Source organism: Carassius gibelio, chromosome A23 (genome assembly GCF_023724105.1).
Source record: "Carassius gibelio isolate Cgi1373 ecotype wild population from Czech Republic chromosome A23, carGib1.2-hapl.c, whole genome shotgun sequence".
NCBI lineage: Eukaryota > Metazoa > Chordata > Actinopteri > Cypriniformes > Cyprinidae > Carassius > Carassius gibelio.
In genome coordinates, this window is record NC_068393.1 from 21,953,151 (window position 1) to 21,963,892 (window position 10,742).

The window sequence follows — 10,742 nt, forward strand, 5'->3', positions numbered from 1 at the left end:
ACCAGAAAAAACATGAACAAAAACAATGAATATATTTTATTTGTTTATGTTTATTTGCTTTTCATTTATTTAAAAAATTAGATTTATGTTTATTTAGTTATTTATCCTTCATATTTCATTATATTTATTTTCATTAGAAATTAATTCACTATAAGAATGTGTGCCTATAAAATGTAAATTTAAATACAAATTGTACCAAATTTAGAAAATGTCTAAAAATAAGTTACTTCCATTAGTTAATTACTACTTTATTGTGTTTGTAATACATTTTGAGCATATATAAAATGTTATATATACTTAAAAATATTTCAACTATATGTAGAAATATAGTGTTCATTATAGGCATGTCTAAATACAAATATTATAAATAATTAAAATTCTTGATTACATTTTTTAATATTTTTATTTTCAAAAATATATTAAATGTTATAAATTTATATTTAAAATAAAATATATAAATTTAAATGTGTTTTATTAAATATTATATCTCTCAAATGTATGATACTATAGTATGTTACTATGTGTATAAAGTATAGCAATATACTACACAAACAACAAATCAAATGCCTGTTTTTATTATATAGAGTCTAGACCTATTATACAATGCAAACTGTCCCTTGCATTTCTGTGACACTCATGACAGTGTGTACAGTGTCACAGTATAAACACACCTTCACCAGCTAATAAAGCTCAGGCATACTAGAAACTTATATACTGCCGTGTAAATATGGTTATGTGTAATCTATTACCAAACTGTTTTATTGTCAAATGCAAAAGACAAGAACACATTATTTCAATACTATTCTAATTCTTTATTATTTTTGGCTTTACAGTGATTTCCAGCCTATATACAATGAAGTCAGCATGCATTCAAAAGTCACCCAGTTTGCTTTTAATGCACAGGCACAATCATTCATCTGAACATGTTCTTCCAAAGATTGTCATTGTGAACTTCTCCAAACATAATCACTTGCTCTATCTCTGAAATGACATCACAAACCCCAATTACTTTTTCAGCCTCTCCAACCAACTGGTCACACACACATTTCATAATGCAATCAGTTACCAAAAGTTAAAATCAGATTTGTATTGAATATCCTGTCAGAAAAGCATCAACTGTATAATTTATTCAGCATTTATTTGCCTCATTTTTAAGAAATATTCAGTAAACTGTGATATACTGTGAATATAAATATATTCACATTATGCATGAATATGTACTTGGTTTAAACTGTTATTCTAATGAGTCATTAACAGCATAAAGTATTCTTAATGTATATAGTGAAAAGTGCAAATGTCAGTGATAGATTAAAGTGCTTCCACAGTCTAATAAAAATAACTGGAACTGAGCTGTGTTTGTTTCTCCAGTAAACACTCACTCCCTCACACACACACACACACACACACACACACACACTATGGCAGGGATTTCCACTGCTCATGTCCATACATGAGGAAGCTGAGCGCGGTGTGGAGATCCTCCAGGTCTATGTTGGCGAGGAAACATCTCTGGAGTTCAGCTTCCACGGAGCTACCGCCGGACCCTCGACCCTTCAGCAGCACCACAGCAGACTGACACAGCAGCCAGTCCGTCAGCTCATCCATTCTGGCCCCAGTCAGTCCGGCCAACACACGCCTGCCCCACAGACTGATGTGAAGCATGTTAGCAGCCACACGTGCACTGGGGCGCTGCAGATCATCAGGGACATCAGAAAATCAGTATCATTTTGATGACTGGTACAGATTTTGATAATGCTGTATCCAATAACACATGCAGAAATGATATTGTGTTTAAAAAAACACAACAATAAAAACAAAATAATAATAATAAATTATATTAACTATTAAAAAACTTAATGCAAATCAGTTTTGTGAAATAAATGGTCTTTTTTAAAATGGTCTTAATATTTCAATCTTGACAGTTGTAAAGCCCAATTATATATATATATATATATATATATATATATATATATATATATATATATATATATATATATATATATATATATATATATATATATATATATATATATTTGATTGATATATACAGTTCTCCTCTGACTAGACGAAACCAGTAGTTCAATATATATCTTGACAGTGTTAAAATACAATCATATATATATATATATATATATATATATATATATATATATAAATATATATGATTGTATTTTAACACTGTCAAGATTAAAATATTAAGCTAAATGTATTTTATTCTTTTGCATTTTATGACCTAAATATTTTTGTTAAAAAAAAAGTTCTTATTTAAAATGAGAGTAAACATTTTTGTGCGATTTAGTCATGTTTTGTTAATGTTATAAAACATAAAAAAATAGACTATAAAACTTCAAGCCAACTTTAATGACATGAAACAAAACCAAACATTGTGAACACAACTGTTTTTGGCAGTATAGTTCTTGGTGTATATTATACCTTGCGAGTGTTTCTGCGTAGCAGCAGCTTCACTACTAGCTGTACATCGTCAGGTACAGAGGCAGGAAGTGGAGGAAGCTGTTCTTCCTGATAAGTGCGTCCCTCCAGCCCCTGTGAGCTGTAGAAGGGGTTCGGCTGACTGAAGAGCTCATAGGCGATGGCCCCTACAGCCCAGACATCTGCTTTACTGTAATCTATCATCACCCCTGGACCTGGAACTGCTGTGGCCACCTAGATGATCAAGAGAGCATAAATATCCTTCATTTGATAATATAAAATGTTCAGTATATGTCATTTTATTAGTCAAAAGGTAAGCAGCTCAGTTATTTAGCAATGTTCTAGGTCTAATACATGGTGTATGGACAGTATCTATGGATTGGAGTAATGATGCTGAAATCTTCAGCTTTGCATCCCAGGAATAAATTACATCGTAAATTAAGCTGCAATAAGTTTAAGTTGTAATAATATTTTGCTAATTACTGCTTTTACTGTATTTTAATCAAATAAATGCAGTCTTGGTGAGCATGGGTGACTTCTTTCAAAAATATAAAAACTTCTTGCTGTCCCAATGGTAGTGTACAGTACATGCATAAAAGTAGTAATATTTTTTAAAGTAGATATTTGAATTACTGGCCTGAAAAAAATCCTTCATATTGAGCCCTGACACTTCAAGTTTTATTCCAGATGTTTCTTACCTCAGGTGCCATCAGACAGGTGTTTCCCCCTCTGTTAACCCACCGGCTGTCGAAGGGTAGTTTGAGGCCTAAATCTTCTGCCAGACAACAGCCGAAATCAGTGATCACCAGTCTGGGACACCCGGCTTTCAAATAAAAACACATCACAGCAATGTTACAATTAATGTGACTATACCAATTACCTAATGATGGCATAATGCTAAAAGTAAACACTGGCCTAAAATGTTGTTTTGCACCGTCTAGGGACCCTTACCTCTGTCAAATTCCAGGAGCACATTGTCTGATTTGAGGTCTCTGTGAGCAATGCCCTGTTTGCAGAGATGATCCACCCCTTCCAGCAGCTGCAGCAGCATGAGAGATGCCTGCATCCGGTTCGGCACACACACCTCCAGGTACTGCCGCAGGGTGCATGGGTAACTACAGCACAGACACATCAATCGGGACTTTAATTTAATTACATTTATGCATATAGCAGACGCTTTTAGCCAAAGCATCTTACAGTGCATTAAGGCTAACATTTTTTACCTAACAGATATTAAAAAATAATAAATAAATAAACCACACGAGCACCCTTGATGAAAATGAATCTAAAGTCAAAAGCTTTTTTTGTTGTTGTTATTGTGGCATGTAATAAATAAATATTTAACATATTCCAAATTAAACGAAAAATAATATTAAATTATTATAAAACACAAAATTATTATATATATTATATTATTATGTGCATTATAATAAAATATTATCATTTATTTATTTGTATTTTCATAATAAATAAATCTAAACAATACTTATTGTTTTTAACAAATACTTAATTTTTCATAATAAATCAATATTGTACTAAATGATTTTATTCTATTTTATTTAATGTATTATTTTTTATAACAAACACATCATATACTTTTAATATTTATAATATAAACAACATAATTGTTATCATTTATTATTATTATTTATTTGTATTACTCTTTTTTATTTTAGATATTTGTTTATAACAAATACATTTTATAATAAATAAATAAAATATTTAATTATTTATTTTTATTCTTATTTTTATTTAATTTATTATTATTAAATATTTCTTAGAACACATATTACTTTAATAAAACTGTAAATAATTAAATATGTATTTTATTGTTATAATATTGTTTTATAACAAATACATAATTATAAAAAAGAATAATAATAATTATTATTATTATATATTAAATAATAATTTATATATAAAATAATATATAGTGCTTTCATGATTCCTCACTTCTTCATGACCAGGAACAGTGTGCGATTACTGCCCAAACCCTGTGGATTGAGTCGGGCAGGCAGGACATCGGGGTACTCCTCCTGAGCTCCAGGCAGCAGCGGGACCTCAGCAGTGAAGGCCCGGTACACTGTGATCACGTTGGGATGAGCGCTCAGTCTTTTAGGCACCAATCCAAAGTGGCTGTAAAAATAGTAAAACCATTAGCAATGATTAAGTCTATTTCCAGGCCATGATGTAAAGCTAAAGTTTGCATATGAACTCACCCATCCAAAGCAATCTCTCCTTGCTCTTTTGTTAGGGCCTGTGGACATGCAGGAACCAACTCCATGGACATAGAGCGAAGGATGGCGTCACTTGATGAATCAGCCTATTAAACGGTGTCAAATTTTTTTTTTTTTTAAAGCTGTGGATCTATTCTGGAATACTGTATTGTATAGGCATTCTACAGAAAACACAAAATAATTCCTTTATTCCAAAATAGAATAATACTAAAATGGTCTAAATTCTCACCCCAATGTTCCACATCATTTTGATAGCTAAAGGAAAGCTGGGTGTAGCAGGAAATCTAAGCGGTCCTGCTTTCTTATAGTCATCATCTGTTTCTTTCTGGTTCAGTTCCACCAGTGAATACTTCCCGTTCTCCACAGGGGCCCCGGACGGAGCCGCTGCCTCATACACTGCTGCATTGCAACCTTTCCCGATCTGTTTCCCAATCACATAGTCCTCCAACTTGTACCCTGATGTAAAGGGCTTCAGAGGGGTCTGGAACTTCTTTTTTCTGAATACAGCCTGCATTGAAAAAACATAGTGTTATTGCAGCAGACACTTTTTCATGAGTTTATTTATATAAATATGAATGGAGACATTGTATTCCTAAATAATAGCATGCACTTACTGAAAAATTATAAATGCATACATCTTATAAGCTATAATTTGCACATATTTATAATACTCTCTGCATTCAATTGTATATGGGCTTTTCCGAAATTGACTAGGTCTAATGAAATTTAGATGTAATTAGTAATCTGATGCAATAGATAAGGCCAAAAATGACATGAAAAACATGAAATTATTACTACTGCACTGTTCCGTGATCAGACTAGGTTAACTAATAACCTGTTCCTTTCTTAATTATGTTTCAATGACATTTATGTGAGCATAATATTATAATATTAACTTTTATAAGTATTATATAACAAGTAAAGAATGCAACATTGTAATATTATATTAATATAACAAAGTTAAATTATAATAACAATAATTTGTATTACCGATCTGTTTGGATTAATTACGTTTTTTGTAAAGTTTTTAAAAGTCTTTTATGCTCACAAAGGCTGTATTTTTATGAAAAATCGGTAAAAGCAATAATATTTTCAAATATTATTACAAGAACAAATGTTTTGTATTTTAATTTTAATTAAAAAAAGGTAACCTATTCTTTATAGGTGACATATTTATATTTAAACTACTTTTACATTTAAGCATTTGGCAGACAATTACCAACGCAAATATAATTATTTTCATGCATCATTTGGTAATCAACTAACTTACGACCATGCTCTAACATTTAAGTTAAATGAATGTTCGGTTATTATTATGCTATATCATTATAATTAGATAACACAACAGTAGTCATGCTGTCTTTCACCTGTATCTCCTGACACAGAGCAGCGCTTGTCCTGTCCTCCTCCAGCTGCTGTTCAATTAGCCCCAAACCCACCCCAAAAGCCAGGAAAACAGCCCTGTTTCTGGGTGCACCACCTCCAGCCACTCTCCTGAAAGCCCCAGACTGGAGCTGGGCGGCCAGTCCGCTGAGAGAGAGGCGGAAGAAGCGGTACCGACCTGGTAGGAAAGTCTGCGGCTGGACGGTGCGTGTCGGTCGGGACACACGCAGCCGCTCACCGCGGAGCTTCGCAGCAACTCGGCCGGCTGGTTTAAAGAGCCCAAGCTGGACAAGCGACCTCCCCAGCTCCAACCCCCGACTGAGAGCATGTTTCACTGACATTTTGAGCCGAATGGGAACTAAATTTCACTTTGTCCCTTCTTCCTTCTGACTTCTCGCAGTGTTTATGTAACGATGATTGGTCCGTGAGGTGAGACGTCACTTTTTGTTTACATCGTACAAAATAAAAGTCACAGGAAGCGTGTTTCACGAAAGATCGCACATCTTTTAAGATAAAAGTACCTATAAAAAGTTCAAAGTGAGTCAATTATTAAACACACAATAGTTCAGAATATGGTTATAGTTTATTCGTTTACATTCATATATTTTAATTGGCAAATAATACAACTATACATCCATTAAACACATTTTAAATCAGTTTATTCTGCTCATCTGGTTTGTAACATGGCTTATAGCTTAATTTAGATTACAGTTTCGAATTGCCAACAGTGTTTTCTCTTGCCCCAAGGTCATCAGGGCCAAATGAGAATGGCAGGAGCTCCTCCACTGTCATCAGTTTGTAAGTTCCATCAGATTTTGACAGATAAACGTCCCACTGAGAGCCAAACTGCGAGACAGATGACAAACAGTCTGATAAATGACATCAGTGGACGCTGAATCATTATTTGTCTATTACTCACATTCTTTTGTAATTGTTCTTTGTTATAAGCAACACCTAACATCACACCTACTTTTACAGACATTTCTTTCCAAATGCACAGTTTGTCATTGCTGACTCATGTTTGGTTCTGACTGGTTACTTTTTCAGATATCAGATTTTAAATGCACATTTGTCTCTTTATAAATTATAGTAATAAAAGTTATTTTTTGAAGAACTGACCTCTCTCATGAACTGCCTGCAGGCTCCACATGGAGAAATAAAGCGGTCTTCAAGGTCACTGCACAAAATATAAGTTTATACCAGGACAACACTACTCACTTATACTTCAATCAATACATACCAGTAGCTATTGAAATACTGTACCTGGCAATTGCGATGGCTTTGAAGCTGGTATATCCCTCAGACACAGCTTTAGAGATAGCAGTCCTCTCAGCACATAGTCCAAGAGGGTAGCTTGCATTTTCTACATTACAACCTGTTAAGAAAACAGTCCTGTAGATTTTTACATAAATTCATGCCTCATATTGCCTGTTCTTTTTGGGATTCATGTATTATTGGTGATTCATTGGTACCATTAAAAAGTTTTGGGTATGTAAGATTTTCCTTTAAAGAAATTATTCAGCATTAATGATCGCATGATCCTTCATGAACATTCAGATTTGCCATCACAGGAATAAATGACATTTTAAAATATATTCAAATAGAAAACGTTGTTTTAAACTGAAAATATTATTTTAAATTGCAATATTTCACAAATGAACATGAAATGATCAAACTGATGTACATAAGAGACTTCGTTCAAAAAACATTTTTAAAATCTTACTAAACTACTTTAGTTACTTACTCCTAAACTTTATATGTATGTACAGTATAGCGTTCAGATAAAAAAAAAAAATACACATATTAACACTTAAATCATTAAAAATGTTGTGTCCTCTCACCTGTGAACACAGTTCCATTGCTTGTTAAAACAGCTGCTCCAACTCTGAACTTGCTGTAGGGACAGTATGCCCGTATTTTGGCTTCCTGAGACTTCTGAACTAGTGCTTCTGGGTAATATTGATTCATAATGCTGCTGACTGGAGACACAACCTGTTCTGACAGCCAAGCACTAAATGTAGAAAGTTTTGTGTGTGACTGTTAAAGGAGGGAATTAGCGATGCAATGACTCTTTGACACTTATGAGTAATTTGGTGAAGCAATAGAAAAATTCCCATTTACTTCAAAATGTATTTAGATAACAAAGTGTAGGTGAATTTTCACGAACAGGACTCTGATATTCATTAGATAAAGCATCCTCAACACATATATATAAATGTTGTTAAACATTCTCAGGTGTACTAGAAAACATTTAAAGGATTAGTCTACTTCCATAATAAAAATTTCCTGATATTTAATCACCCCCACGTCATCCAAGTTCATGCCTTTCTTTCTTCACTATAAGACACTTATTCCTTGGCTGGGATCGTACAGAGCCCTTTGAAGCTGCGCTGAAACCACAGTTTGGACCTTCAGCCCGCTGGCCATCACTGAAGTCCGTTATATAGAGAAAAATCCTGCATTGTTTTCCTCAAAAACCTTAATTTCTTTTCGAATGAAGAAAGAAAGACTGAAGAAAGAAATATGAACATCTTTTGTATGACATGGAGGTAAGTAAATTTTTATTCTGGAAGTAAACTAATCATTTAATTGAAGTTACTAAACAGAACGGTAAGTAACTAGACGGATGAGTAAAGATCGTCCTGTTTACTCAGTCCAGAATGAATGCAATAAAGAGGCAAGTATGAGCTTGTTTGAAATTTGTATTTAAAAAACAAAACCGTGATGGTTCCATCGATCTTATTAACAGCTAGATTTGTTCCAGGTCATTCTATCAAACAGCTTCATGAGATGCATCGTGGAAAGAATTTCATGTTAGCACAGTTTATATTTACCTTCAAGCATTCATGAAAAAGCCTTACGAAGAATACAGTGCCTTGCTAATTTATTTGTAGCCCTTAATTTTCTTTCACATTTTATGTTGCTGCCTTATGTTAAAGAGCCCCTATTATGGGTAATGAAAGGTTCATATTTAGTTTAGGGAATCCCCAGTAAGAGGTTTACATGCATGCAAGGTCATCATTTTTTATATGCATTTATTTTTTTCCTTTTTTGCTCAATGAATTCCAAATGTTCAAACACTATATTCAGTAAGTTTTTTTTCTTAAAAGACATTAATAATGTAATTCAGTTAGCATGCGTTTAATTAATCAAAAGTGACAGTATTAATAATTATCCAAAAGATTTATATATCAAATATATATATAGAAATGCTGTACTTTTGGAATAATTTTCTAAAGATTATTTTCATCAAATAATATTGAAAAAATTATCATGGTAAATTATCATTATCAAATTATACATGATATGAAGCAGTACAACTGTTTTCAACACTGATAATAGTCAGAAATGTTTCTTGAGCAAATCAGCATATTAGAATGTTTTCGGAAGGATCGTATGACACTGAAGACTGGAGGAATGATGCTGAAAATTCAGCATTGCATCACAGAAATAAATTACATTTTAAATGATATTCAAATAGAAATTTTTATTATTTTAAATTGGAATAATATTTCACATTCTTACAGTTTTTACTGTATTTTTGATCGAATAAATGCAGCCTTGGTGAGGATAAGAAATCGTAATGACTTCGACATTTTTTTAATGTTTTTTTATTTATTTTACACATTCAAACACAAAAAGACACATTTCTTAGAGCGTCCTCACCTGTGAACACAGTTCCATTGCTTGTTAAAACAGCTGCTCCAACTCTGAACTTGCTGTAGGGACAGTATGCCTGTTTTCTGGCTTCCTGAGACTTCTGAACAAGTGCTTCTGGGTAATATTGGTTCATAATGCTGCTGACAATACATGGTTTCAAGACACAAGCTGTGTGTGTGACTAAGGAGGAAATTAGTGATGCAATGACTCTTTGACACTTAGCATGGAGTAATCTGATGAAGCAATTTCCCATTTACTTTATAATTGACATAGATGACAAGCTGTGAAATTCCAAGAACAGGATTGTGCATTGCATCTTTCTTTCCTACAAAGAGGGTAGGCCTTCTATATAAATAAATAAATAAATTACTGTATTTGCCGTAACAGCCTCTTTGGCGCCATTCCATTTAGGTGTTTTATTTTCCTAATTTCTTACATTTGGATTGACAGGATTTGACTTACAACATGTCTACAACGCCACTACAGCTTGACACTTGAATCTGTTAAATCGCTTATATGAGGATATCTAACCAATCAATCACATTTATTTACACAGTGCTTTAAACAAAATACATTGCGTCAAAGCACTGAACAACATTCATTTGGAAAACAGTGTGTCAATAATGCAAATGATAGTTAAAGGCAGTTCATCATTGAATTCAGTTATGTCATCTCTGTTCAGTTAAATAGTGTCTGTTTTTATTTGCAATCAAGTCAATGACATCGCTGTAGATGAAGTGACCCCAACTAAGCAAGCCAGAGGCGACAGCGGCAAGGAACCAAAACTCCATCGGTGACAGAATGGAGAAAAAAACCTTGGGAGAAACCAGACTCAGTTGGGGGGTCAGTTCTCCTCTGATCAGACGAAACCAGTAGATCAATTCCAGGCTGCAGCAAAGTCAGATTGTGCAGAAGAATCATCTGTTTCCTGTGGTCTTGTCACGGTGGTCCTCTGAGACAAGGTCTTTACAGAGGATCTGTATCTGGGGCTCTAGTTGTCCTGGTCTCCGCTGTCTTTCAGGGCAGTTAAGG

At 33.5% G+C, this 10,742-nt stretch overlaps 2 protein-coding genes across 5 annotated transcripts; both read right to left on the reverse strand.

Moving 5' to 3' along the window:
• Window positions 1-788: 788 nt before the first annotated feature.
• Window positions 789-6,412, reverse strand: pink1 (PTEN induced kinase 1). Its single transcript, XM_052540665.1, has 8 exons — window positions 6,035-6,412; window positions 4,897-5,175; window positions 4,650-4,753; window positions 4,384-4,566; window positions 3,382-3,545; window positions 3,129-3,253; window positions 2,434-2,664; window positions 789-1,689 (listed from the first exon to the last, which is right to left on the reverse strand). Exons 1-8 carry the CDS (start codon window positions 6,389-6,391, stop codon window positions 1,417-1,419), a joined length of 1,716 nt encoding a protein of 571 aa, XP_052396625.1. The 5' UTR covers window positions 6,392-6,412; the 3' UTR covers window positions 789-1,416.
• Window positions 6,413-6,661: 249 nt separating this feature from the next.
• LOC127944613 (cytidine deaminase-like) lies at window positions 6,662-9,849 on the reverse strand. 4 transcript variants are annotated; one of them, XM_052540668.1, is made up of 5 exons: window positions 9,717-9,849; window positions 7,892-8,061; window positions 7,314-7,425; window positions 7,170-7,227; window positions 6,662-6,896 (listed from the first exon to the last, which is right to left on the reverse strand). In XM_052540668.1, the coding sequence occupies exons 2-5, from the start codon at window positions 8,016-8,018 to the stop codon at window positions 6,756-6,758; spliced, it is 438 nt and encodes a 145-aa protein (XP_052396628.1). In that variant the 5' UTR covers window positions 8,019-8,061; window positions 9,717-9,849; the 3' UTR covers window positions 6,662-6,755. The 4 variants fall into 4 exon arrangements, with proteins under 4 accessions (XP_052396628.1, XP_052396627.1, XP_052396629.1 ...); XM_052540667.1 differs by having other exon boundaries at window positions 7,892-8,042; window positions 9,717-9,820; XM_052540669.1 differs by having other exon boundaries at window positions 7,892-8,047; window positions 9,717-9,798.
• Window positions 9,850-10,742: the final 893 nt, after the last annotated feature.